The sequence below is a fragment of the Nycticebus coucang genome, chromosome 22 (assembly GCF_027406575.1).
Source record: "Nycticebus coucang isolate mNycCou1 chromosome 22, mNycCou1.pri, whole genome shotgun sequence".
Taxonomy (NCBI): domain Eukaryota; kingdom Metazoa; phylum Chordata; class Mammalia; order Primates; family Lorisidae; genus Nycticebus; species Nycticebus coucang.
This window is the reverse complement of record NC_069801.1, coordinates 58,665,680-58,678,697: the sequence shown is the minus strand read 5'-3', so window position 1 is coordinate 58,678,697 and position 13,018 is coordinate 58,665,680. Positions and strand designations below refer to the sequence as shown.

The 13,018-nt window shown below is 42.4% G+C and overlaps 1 protein-coding gene across 3 annotated transcripts in view; it reads right to left on the bottom strand.

Moving 5' to 3' along the window:
• Positions 1-4,056: 4,056 nt before the first annotated feature.
• The window catches only part of NFIA (nuclear factor I A), a 406,685-nt gene continuing 397,723 nt past the window's right edge, over positions 4,057-13,018 (bottom strand). For all 3 annotated transcript variants that reach the window (XM_053576699.1, XM_053576701.1, XM_053576700.1), the window contains one exon: positions 4,057-11,616. In XM_053576699.1, the coding sequence (XP_053432674.1) occupies positions 11,599-11,616 (18 nt within the window). In that variant the 3' untranslated portion in view covers positions 4,057-11,598. The remainder of the gene's footprint in view (positions 11,617-13,018) is intronic.

Here is a 13,018-nt window from a genome sequence, read left to right as displayed (position 1 = left end):
TTACAGATGGGGAATGGAAGCCCTTAAATGGTGCAGAGCTAATGAAATGAGAAACAAAGATTTAAACCCCAGTGCATCAGGGCCTTTTATAATTCTATTATTTTTTAAAAAGCTTTTCTTCTTTATAAACATTTCAAATTGATGCATAGTAATCGTACCTATTTATGGAGTGCATACGATATTTTGGTACATGTGTACAATCTGTACTGATCCAACCAGGGTGACTGGGTAACCATCACTTCAGACACTTGCCATTTATTTGTGTTGGGAACAATCAAAATCTTCTAGCTATTTTGAAATGTACAATAAGTTATTGTTAAGTTTAGTCACCTACTGTGCTGTAAGAAAACCAGGACTCGGCTCGGCGCCTGTACCTCAGTGTTTAGGGCGCCAGCCACATGCACTGGGGCTGACAGGTTCAAACCCGGCCTGGGCCTGCTATACAACAATGACAACTACAACAAAAAAATAGCCAGGCATTGTGGCCGGTGCCTGTAGTCCCAGCTACTTGGGAGGCTGAGGCAGGAGAATTGCTTAAGCCTGAGAGTTAGAGGTTGCTGTGAGCTGTGACGTCATGGCACTCTACCCAGGGCAACATAGTGAGACTCAAAAAAAAAAAAAAAAAGAAAGAAAACGGACTTAACTCCTCTTAACTAGCTGTAATTTTGTCCCATTAACTGACCCCACCTCCCTCCCCGCCTGCCCTTCCCAGACTCTGGTGGCCACTGTTCCGTCTCTCCCCCTGTGAGGTCCACGTCTTCAGCTCTTGCACGGGGGTGATAATGGGCGGTGTTTTGTCTCTGGCTTGGCTCATTCCACTTGATGTCCCCCTGGCTCATCTATGTTGCTGGGGATGACAGGATCTCATTCTTCTTTGTGGCTGAATAATATTCTATTCTGTACATTGGCACCACTTTTTAAAAAATCCATTTCTAGATTCTTTTTTTTTTTGTAGAGACAGAGTCTCACTTTACGGCCCTCGGTAGAGTGCCATGATGTCACAGGACTCACAGCAACCTCCAGCTCTTGGGCTTCCACGATTCTCCTGCCTCAGCCTCCCAAGCAGCTGGGACTACAGGCGCCCACCACAACGCCCGGCTATTTTTTGGTTGCAGTTCGGCAGGGGCTGGGTTTGAACTTGCCACCCTCGGTATATGGGGCCGGCGCTCTACTCACTGAGCCACAGACGCCACCCTCTGGATTCATTTTTTATGCTACTTTTTCACTTAGTTGAGGCAGGTGTTGGATGGAAGTTTTCAAAATTCACCCAGCAGAGGCCTGGACATGAGCAGGATGAAGGCTTACGCCTCTGGTGAACTAAGAGAATGCTGTATGTGTACATTTTGGAAACATTAATTTAGTTAATTGCAGCATTCACATGGCACTTACAATATGCCAGGCCACTGCTGAACACGCTACGAATTTTAACGCATAGAATATATATATATGGAGGGAGAGAGAGAGAGAGAGAAGAAAGAGACCCACTGTGCCCTGGTAAAGTTGAGCTCCAGCAACTCTCCCGTCTCAGCCTCCTGGCCTGTGACTACATGAGCCACCATGAGCCCAGCCAGTTTTTCTATTTTCAGTAGAGACAGGGTCTCACTCTTGCTCAGGCTGATTTCTGACTCCTGAATGCAATCAATCCTCCTGAACTCAAGCAATCCTGCCACCTCTGCCTCCCAGAGTGTTAGGATGACAGGTGTGAGCCGCCACTCCTGGCCATAACTCATCTATAACAGCCCTGCAAAGTCGTCGGGTGCTGTTATAATTATTCCTATCTTACCGGTGGGGAAACTGAGGCACTTGCCAACAGCATAATAAAATACAGAGCCAGGATTCAACCCGGGCAGTCTAGTGGCTGAGTCCATGGTTTTGATCACTACTTGCCTTCTGCCTGAGCCCTGCACCCACGTACCACACGGCAGAGTGTGGCAGTGCAGGCCTGGTGTTGGCTGGCTTTAATTTCAATTTCTTAGCCCCGAATAATAAAGACCGAAATGAGGTAGTGACTGATTTGGTATAATTTAAACTCCGAGGCACGTACGTGCGAAATTGTTCCCTTCACCTGAGTCAGCAATGTGTTTTGAGGATTGACCATACCTTTTTGAGAGCTACAATTATAAGAGAGAACATATTAAATTTAATGGGATAAATCACCTACAGCACTTGGCACAGTAGCTATTAAGATCCTTATTAGTCTCTGATCTGCTCACTTCTCTTCCCAGGAAGCACAGCCCAGCACGGGTCATCTCTGCTATGGCTGCAGCAGCATTCTTAGGGCCCGGCCCTCCAGACTAGTCTGCAATGATCGCTCCCTCTTCCTTGTTCTGTTTGTACCCAGACCTCGCCCCATGACTTGTTCTGGCCCGTGAAATGTGAGCAGAAGTGCGAGTCAATTCCAGTGGCAATTGTTAAAAGCCGGTACGTGCCTTGCTAACATATCCAGCGATGGTCTAGAAGGTGGCTGTTCTTCACGCTGAGTTCCGGAATAAGGGGTGCAGAGGACCCAACAACCCTTGATAGAATGTAAAATAGGGCGTGAACCTTCACTGTTGTAAGCCATTGAGACTTCAGACTTGTCCGACAGCATGAACCCAGCCTAATCTGACTGCTACATGCTTTATAAACCTCTTAGCGGGTAGGACCAAAGTCCCTCATGTGCCCACAAGGCCCTGCAATGTCTGGCCTTTGTATCAAGCTTCATTTTGCATCATTATTTTCTCCTTTTCGTCCAAACAGGCCGCCTTTCAGTCCCTCCCAGACGCTGACCTCCCTTCGACTCAGGCTTTTGTACACGCTCTTTTCTGCCCATCTGTTCTTCCTTCCTTCTTTTGCCTGGTTAATTTCTGGCTGCGATGCTGGTCTCATTCGGCTTTAACAGCCACGCGTGTCCTTTGCAGGTACCGCACACATCATGACTACACGCTTACCACCTGTCTGTGTTCATTGGCATCATGCTTCTTAGGTCTACTAGGCTGTCTACCTGTAAGAACAGACACCCAGTCCTTATTCACTTCCTCTCCCTGGCGCAGACTCTGGCGCACAGTGGGCACTCGGCAGCTCTTCCCTGAATGTAGACACAGCACAGTGATGACACAATGGAGGCTGAAGACAGACTTTTTGAATTCAAACCCCACTCTGCCATTTATTCCCTGTATGACTTTGGGCAAATTCTTTAATCTCCCTCTGCCCTCGGTGTCCTCATCTGTAACAGGGGGACACATATAACCCCTGTCTCATGGGGTGCCCTTGAGCTGCTTATACACTCACTGTTGGGTCTCCAAGTTCACCCTTCTAGCCTCTGCTCTGTGGGGCTGGGGCTGGTATTTTTCTCATTGCACTTTCCAGACTTTCTTGCTAGACGGCTACCATTGGGTCCAGCCAGTGAAAGCCACCAGCGGGAGCTGGGGAGGAGGAGGAAGGGTGCCAGGGCCTTCTTTCCTGTTTCAGGTCCTGTCTGCGGAGTGGCCACAGCAGCAGAGGACACCTGCACCAGCAGCCTCCAGCTCCTTCCCACACTGGCCACGTCCCACCTCCTTGGAAGTGCTAATGTGTTAACTTCCTCTCCCTTGGTAGTATCAACACCAGTGCCCCATGTCCTCTCAGAGGGCTGAGCACCAGCCATGTGGTGTCCCCACCCTCATGGTGATACCCTTCAAAATTGATCACCTGTCAGCTGCGTGATGTCTGTTGTGTCCCCACTCGTGGGCCTAAGTCCTGGCAGCACAACGTTTCCTTTGCTTTCCCTGCTCCGGAGGTGGCGGCTGCATCCCAGTGTCCTGGAAACCTCCTAGGGGGGCCTACCTGATACAATAAATGAGGCCCTTAAAACAGCATCAGGCATGTAGGAAGGTCAATGTGAGGGTGAAGTCCTGGATTTGTGCAAGTAGCTAAAAAAAAACAAAACTGCCCATGAGAACACGGTGAAGGATGCTCCGTGCCTGCCAGACTTCGTGGGATAACAGGACCATCTTCTGGGGGAACTTCCAACCCACACCCGTAAGACTTGCTCAACCGCCTGGGCCTGATGTAAAGCAAATGACGACACAGCCTCTGTAGCATTAGCAATTTTTTTATTTTTCCTTTTTTGTTGTATAGGAAATGCAGTACTTGCTTCCAGTAATTGTATTGTAATGTGAGAAGGTGGTAGCACTAATGGTTGAATACAAGAGTTAAACTAATCCACACCAGCTCAGAAAACCTGTGGAGATTTAGTTGAATAAGAATGGACGCCCACAGTGATTCTCAACCAATTACAAATTTTCACAGAACACAGTAAAACTAAAAGGGTAACTATGAGAGTCAGTACAAGTATCCTAGAGGCACGGGGCCCGGCTCATAAAAACGAATTTCAGATCACGTTATTAACACGGGGTTGTCGAGTTTCACAACACATCCCTGACCGCGACTGGAAGGGTTCAGTTCCCTGCCCCCACCATTTGAAATGAAAAATGGAGGTATTTAGAGTGGATAGATTTTCCTGTGTGGTGGGAAAAAGCCCCTGGAACTTTATTCTGGGGAGAGATCAGGGCTGAGGACTGGGTGGGGGATCGATCATGTGTTTGCCTTTGGGAGTCTTTCTAAAGGACCTTCTAGAACAGCGGTTCTCAACCTGTGGGTTGCGACCCCTTTTTAACAATGAAAATACACTGCGGCATTAGGAAGGTTGAGAACCGCTGTTTTATAACCTAGGAAAGCCCCTAGTCTAGTCTAGTCTGTACCTCAGTGGTGAGGGGACCAAATTCCTTTGCAGGGCAGAGATGACAGGCTGAGACCAGGGAGAAGGGACGGAGCAGGCAGCTCCCTCACATCCCCATCCCAGCAGACCTAGCGGCCTAGGACCTTACGTTGAAGTGTTTAAAAAAACAAAATAAAACAAACAAACAAAAAAAAACCCAAACCCCAAAAGGCTAATTTACAGACTATTACTAAAAAAAATTAATAATAATAAAAATTTAGAAAATAATAATAGAAATTTAGAAAATAAGAAAAGGAAAAAGAAAGCTTTTGCTATTTTAATAAGTTGAGTATAAAACAGCAGGAAAAATGGCCCAATATCTTGGCCGTTATTCGTCCTTGAAACCACTGTAGACACAGGGAAGTTCACATTGTGTAACGTGGTGGGTGCTTTCTGCTGGGCAGGGGCTCTGGTTAGATCAGAGGTAGCACTTGCACTGCATACTCTGTGGTTCAGACACATTTTGGAAGTTTGGTTTTTTGAATCAAATAGCACAATGAATCCGTGTGTGAGACGTAGGGTGCCTGGCACACAGATGAGGTCCCACCCCCATGCTGCACCCACTTGCTCTCCCGCCCGCTGTGGGGGGTCCCCCTCGTCTTTCTGAGCACCTCCAGCATCTGCTCCTCCCACCCCATCCTCCTAATCGAGATCATATAACCCTTTGGGAGAATAAAAGGCAGATGGGTGCTGGCTTAGGGGGAGAAATGAGATGAAATTTATTTAATTTGGGAAGAAAGTAGTTTCAAATTTAGGCCAAAAGGAGTATTTTTTTAAAAAATCCCGTGTTAATAGCAAACTTTTTTCTTATGAATCGGGCCCAAAGTTTGTACAGAGTTTTATTTCTGAAGAAAATATTGCAACTGTGCATGAAACTAAATAGCCACGTGATTTTTTTTTTTCTTTTTCTTTTAACATGAGGAGGTCTGGTGTGAAGACGGACCAGCATGGGTACCTGGCTGAACCTTGTCCATTAAGAAACAGTCCAGTATTGGCATAGCTTCAGTCGAGGGTCAAGGGAAGGATCCCTCACGTAGAAATGTTCTCAGAGTGTCTTCGTAACAGAGTTCTTGACATTCAAAGGGTAGTTTTGAGACAAAAATCTCACCAGGTACTGATTTCTGAAATCAAACACCCATGCTTATCCCCTAGGAAAAGGAAAACAAACAAAAAAACAAAAACAAAAACAAAAAAACAAAACACAAGTAATACTGAAATTTAAGTAAATGTATACCTCCAAAATACTGAAAACAGCTGAAATCAAGAAAAGACAGAATTTGCGTTCTCAGTGAAATACCTTTAAACCTAGCTGATAAGAACCAAGTCAGAAAAAAAGACTAACATAACTTTGAGTACTATTCATACAGTTCACTAAGCATTATGGAACGGCATGCATTAATATTGTACGGTTATTTTACATCACCTATACCGGAAGGTCCTGACAGACAGCAAAGGCTACCGGTGTAGAAAAAAATCTTACTTCCGAAGAGCAATATAATACAGATTTCACAGGCACTACATTTTAATATATCAGGTATTATGCTGGTTTTCTTATAATTCTTTCTGTCCTAAAGCTGGCATCATAATAATGACCAAAAAGGCAAGGATTGAAGTAAACGGAAAGTAGATACCAAAGTTGATACAGTTTTTTTTCTTCAGATAGATTAGTGCATAGTTCTCATGCAGATAAACACTGCTATGCATTTACACTGTTGGAAAGCAGAGTGAATTGAGCCCAAGTTGTCACATTTGTGTAAATCATTTTGTCAGCCTGTAATAGCACCATGTAATGGATTTGCATTAAACATTAAATTGATTTCAAAATTGGTGACACAGTATTCACTACAGTTAAGTGCTATGGAATAGCTTCAATGTTACCTGCTATATATCAAAGCAATTTTCATCCCACTGCTTTTTTTATTGGAAAAAATAAAAGGAAAACATACATGACGCTAATTAGACAAATGCACAGCCTTGGACGTGGAGAAGGCAGAGGGGGTTCACTGTCAAACAGTAAATACATGCATCGGCTCCCAGACAGGCTTGGCCTTGGGAGCCTATTTCAGTGAAAGCCGTGCCGAGGGGCAGTGCAGCTTTCCGAGACTGTCTGAGGACAGGTCTCCGAGGGTGGGTTGTGAGGTGCCACTAAAGCTCTCCTTACATTACCATGCCGGTTGTTTTAGATTTGTTCTATGGAGGCCTGCTACTCAAGGAAAAAAGAGAGAAAGGAAAAGAATGAAAAAAGCAAAGAATAGCCAGAGAGAGAATAGACAGAAGCCATCACCATTATGGACAAAGATACTTCCAGAGATGTGATGCCAAGTACATTAAATGACATTCTCAGAAACCCTTTCTCCCCCCCAAAAATAATCACAGGGAAAAAAACCATGTTTCTTAATCCACGTTTTGTAAATAGTTAATGACTCTGTAATTATAGAATTCAAAGTATATGGGGACTAAAGATTTGAAAAAGTGAAAGAGAAACTTTTGAGATGGGTTTTGCATATGCCCGTGGGCTGACTAACCATGTGGCTCTGGGAAGTCTGAGTTTCTTCACACTTTTGACTGTCAGAAAATGAAGAACACAAGTTTCGGGACGTGTGACCTTGGTGCCCTGCTCAGAGCACACACCTGATGGCAGAGCAGGGGCTGGGAGGTGGACTGACAATGACCATCGTGCCAAGGTGTGAAGAAGCAGAAACATCAGTTCAAACCTCAGAGGAAAGGAAAAGACTTGCTGGGACGGTGGGGGAGGCGTTAGCAAGAGGGCCTCTGCCCGCCAACGGTCAGAAATGGGGGGTTTCCATGGCAGGGAGAGGGGCCAGAAAGAAAAGTAGATAGAAAAATGGTGAGATTCAGTGTCCATGCCTCGGATTTCAGTTCCCAAAGAAAAAACACACCGAGTCACGTGAGGGGCTTATCTTTATCTAGCTTGTTAATGCCATTTGACGGAAGAGAAAAAAAATTCAAATGTGTTTCAGAATCAAGGTCTGGGCCTTCAAATGCCGATAGCTCTCAGTCTGTCTGTCTACACACCCCAGGTAGCAAAGTCTTCCTTAAACATCTCTGCTAGGCTTTTAGTCTAAAAAGCAAAACACTCATATTGTGGGTGTTTCTTTTTTTTCCTGTTTGATCAACAACTGAACTACATTTCCTGCTGCTTTCTGGACAATGAAACATGAATAAAAAAATGTAACTTAGTGTATTTAATACTTAACCCCTGTTCATTAACACCCTAGTCTGCCTCCCTAATGTTTTAAAGCCTTTAAAACATTTCTTTTTCCTGCACATCTGTTCTGAGTTTCCTAATTTTAGCTTCATCAAACTTAATACAACAAAATACCTTCAAAAATACAGCATACCTGTAACGTCCATTTACAATGGTTTTTCAGTAGACCTATACTTCTCAAGCATAGGAATATGCTATACCATTGAGAGAAAAAAAAAATAACTGTATTTAAATACTTACAAAAAAAAAAAAAAAGGAAACAGGAAAGTTTTAAACTTAAATCCAGTTCCCAAAGAGGGGTGGGGAGGAGGGAAAGAAAAGGAATTCTATGAACGCCGCCTTTATAATGAACACTCAGAAATTTCACTAGGCTAATTTGACAGAAATTTTTCCTCATTTAAACAACATTACAAAAGTCCTGCATTATAAAATAGGGTAGGCTAAATCAGTGTAATCAATAAAACTATACAACAATACAAATTACATATCTTCTGAGTGGGCAGTTTATTCTCTCTCTTTGCAGTCATGACAACATGCTCACTAAAAACAACTAAAACTGCCCAAACTATTGCTTAGTTTGTTTTGTTTAAAAAAGGGTGCAATTTTATTGTATATACAACCAATTTACTGGTAATACCTTGGCTTATTCCAAGGTTCTGACAAAATGTTTGTCTAGGCTTTTTTCCCTTCACTGTGAAGCACTGAAAGCTGCAATTTTTTCTTTTTTTTCTTTTTTTCCTTTTTTTTTTTTTTAGTGCACATATGTCATAATAAAGTAATGCCCAGCTAAGTGCTATAGGGGAAGGCAAAGTATGCTGGCTGGCTAGAGAAGTGACACCATACACTGACAGTCACACCGTACGACAGAGCCAAACGACTACTCAACCACTTATCAGACACATAGGAAAATCCAAAATGTTTTATTTTATTTTTTTTTCCTTAAATAGAGATAACCAGTAAACAATTTTCAGAACTTGGAAGTTTAAAAACGTGCATATAAAAATGGGCATTATATACTTTTTATTGAATGTGGATTGACTGCAGTCTGCTAAGAAAAATGGGGTGTGGGAGCTGAAGAAAAAGGAAGTTGTCTTTTTTTTTTTTTTTAAGGCTTGCTTGTGAAAGGAACAGTTGTAAAAACAAAATTGCTTGAAGCAGGGTCAGCTTAGTGCTTCACAGTTTGACTGCTTCTCTAAGAGGAGCCCTTCCTGCGTGCGTGCATTCAAAAATCACAAAAAAGTACAAAGACAAACACCTAAAACAACTGCGTCGAGTGCAGCACCGACTTTGGTCAAATAAAAAAAAAAAAGAAAGAAAAATTAATAATTGCTAAGCTTTCCTACATGATATAAGCAGGTATTGCATATTTTCATATATCTGGGGAGGGGGAGGGAAATAAAGGAAGACTCCAAATAAATTGTAAAATGCAGCAACATCCAAAATACTGATATTCTAAGCATCTACAGATCTCAGAATAGCACTGCCACCGACCGTACAGGACAACAAACACGACTCCTATCTGCGGAACAGCTAACTTCCTACTTAGTTCTAGGTGTTGAAACTGACGATGGCTGACATAAAAGTCACATTTACAAAAAGTGTCTCCAAATGCTTGACGAGGGAAAAACCCCTTTCAATAAAGAGGAGCATCATGTGCAACAATTCCACAAATAATCGCTATCCAGGGCAAGGCACATTGATATGGAATTTTTGTTTTCGTGCAAATTAAGGAAAAAAAACAAAACAAAACAACATTGTTTGGGGGGGGGGAAGATGAGGAGCAAAGTGTCTTCCCAAGAATTTCAGTTACTTGATTGTACAGGACAGTAGTAGAGCCCTTCTGAAGGGCTGAAAAACATAGTTTAAAGGCAAGTGCCTAGAGGAGGGATTACAATATTGTGTCTTAATGCACTCTACTTTATCCTACATTAACTATATAAAAATTAGTTACTAACACTAGAACATGCAGAGACTCTCTGATCAGCAGGGCCTGCCAACCAGAACGTATATATATGTATAGTATAGGAAACCTTCTTGAAGTTGTACGGGAAGCAAAGGGGTGCTTCGCTGTCTGGTAGAAAAAATCACTTGCACTTTTTTTTGTTTTTGTTTCTGTGGGGTTTTTTTTTTGTTTGTTTGTTTTTTTTACATAAGATACAGGATGTTTGGAGGTGCAAACTGTTTTTTTTTTTTTTCCCCTAACAAGTACCCTTGATCGGAATGGGCACCAGCGTTTATGTCAGTATTGGTTTCATTGTTGTTATTATTATTTGTTTTTTTCCCATAGCCCAGTTCAGGGACGCAAAGGTCTTTAAAACTGCTGGACAATCTCTGGTACCATGAGGTGTCTGATAACTGATAAATCCTATGTTGCCAGATACATGTAAAAATTTTCAGAATTGGCATAACCCATGAGAGTGACTGCTAGCTTATAAAATTAACAGATACCATGATTTCATTTTAGTTATGTGCTTTGATAACAGAAAATAATTAGCATTTAAATGTAGTTAACATATTGTGGTAAAAGCACCATTAGATTTGTTTTTTTTTTAATTTTCCTTCTTTTTAAAGGGATACAAGTTTAATAATAAAAAACATAAAAAGCAAAAATAGCTCCCCTTTTTCTTGCAAGGCTGTTTTTTTACCCCAATAATTTAGAGTCCTGGGGTGAAAGGACTTGAAAAACAAAAATAGAATTTTCAACAATCTCTATCTTACAAAGATATTTAGCTATCCAATGAAATTGCACTTTACTCAATTCAAAATTCGATTGTTTTGATTGATTCCTGTCAGTTTCTGTCAAAACAGACCATCTTCCCCATTCCCATGTGAATTTTGTGTCATTGTTGAAATTGTTGAAAAAATGTTTTTTTTTTTTGTTTTTTTTTTGTTTTTTTTTTTAATGTTAAGTGCAGCATTTCAAAACTTTTACAAAACTGAATAGTAGTAGTAGTAGTAGTAGTTTGCCATTTTCGGAATTGTTCTGCAATGTGGGTGGATTCGTTGTCCTTGCGGGCCATGTCATATAATTAACTGCTGACTGCTGAACCAAACCAAACTAAAAGAAAAAATAAAAAAGGAACATAAACGGCATTTTCTTTTTCCAATATGTTACAGAAAAACATTGCCCTTTGACCGTCCCGTAAGTTACATATTGCAGATCTCAGCTACTACAAAAGATTTAGTTCTCCATGTGTCCCCTGAATGGTCAAGGAGGATCACACCTGCGTGGGCAAATTCATGAAATACTGTGAAACAGCCGGGCCCCATAAGGAAAGTGTGTTACAACAGGGAGTCAGTGAGCAAGGGTCGTCTTCCGCTAGCCACGCCACCTAATGCTCCTGCTACCACGGAAACACTTCCAAGGTTACAAAGCCCGACCATTTCCAGCACCATATGAGAAATTACAACAGTCCCTAAAGTATTTAAAAAAAAAATCCCAAAAGGTTATGGCCTTTGCTGTTTGACCATAATGCTCTCTGTTTCCATGTACGAGTTGATCTGAATCGGTGTTTGTCCCCCTTCCACTGACAGTGAAATTGTAACTGCGCTGGGTGGAGGCTGCATCCGTGTTACAGAGTTGAGAAGGGGTCAGGTGGTCTGTCTGGTGGATGGTGGGACACTGCAACTTTTATCCCAGGTACCAGGACTGGAAAACAAAAAGAAAAGTACAATCAGAAGGATGATTTATAAAGTAGCGTATTTTAGACGTGGCCTTTCCAGTTATGACAGTGGGGTCTAAGGTGGAGATGAAGGAGGGATTTGATGGGAAAAGTAGAGGAACGACCAATAATAGCGACTGAAACGGACCCCGCTCCTCCAAACGGAGAGTCCTTGTCTTCACCGGGGTTTGCCAGTGTTCTGAGTGTGTCCTACACGATGAAAGGTTTCTGTTCTCTTGAAATATAAACACAGGTTTTGTATTCTGGTGGGGGCAGGTGCAGGAGGGCAGGACATCTTGCTTGTCCTCCTGTCCTCAGTGCCTAACCAGTGCCTGAATGTAGAATGTTCCCAACGAGGAAGAGCTGAAGGAATGCAGAGGTTTCACGTGGCACCAAGCGGCTACCCTAGCGATTTTCACATCTCCTTTTAAATGAGGGCTAGGCACGCAGATGTGATCACGGCGCTCTTTTTAACAGGCACAGATGGTCAGTAGTAATGTAAGTATAGGCAGAGTGGGGAAAGTGCTGCCCGAGCCCTCCTGGATAATTCTGGGCAAGTCACAACATTTCCTTTGCATGCTGTTTCTTTGTATGTGTGAGATTTCTAAAGCAACATTTTCAAAAATGACATATAATACTTAAGTAGTATTAACATTTTACCCTATTGACTACGATGTTGTTTGAAGGGAAAATGAGGCCACTGCATACTCCTAATTTGTGCTTTTGTTCATGCAACATTTATTTAGCACCTCTGTGTGCCTGTTGGGCCCAGTTGTTTGGTTATCTTTTACTTTCAAAATCTGTAGTGGCAAGTGCCCGGTCATATGTCTCCTTACCTGCTATTTCTTTTTCTGCTAGCTAAACAAACTGACCAATTATGGAGCAATATCAGAGTTAGTTTCTCCAGTGAAATAAAAATGTATATGGCTTTTGCCAACTTTTCTCTAGAAAAATCCTGATAAGCTCACTACATTTATCATTATTCACAGAAAAATAGTCGATTTGTCTCGAAAGTGATCTATCAGAAAAGGCCGCGTTTGGTTTGGTTTGGTTCAGAGTCAAGTGAAGGCTCATTCCTATTCAAGAGTTTCAATTAGGTAAAGTAAGGACTCGCGTGATCCCCAGGGACTAAATGGCCAAATGACAGCTACATGGAGGCTGGTATAGGATTTCCTGGTCATATAGGCTACCCTTGATTTCCACATGAGTTTAAAAAACCCAAGCCTAAACCAAAAAACGACTCATCCTGTGTGCTTTTCAATGTTACTCTTTGACACACTCATGGAGGAGCACAATCAAGTCTCTTGTGTCCTGAAAGGAAACCATCCTGGCAAATACACACGGCCTAAATCTAACGGGACAAAGGAAAGAGAAGAGGGACAGGAAGGC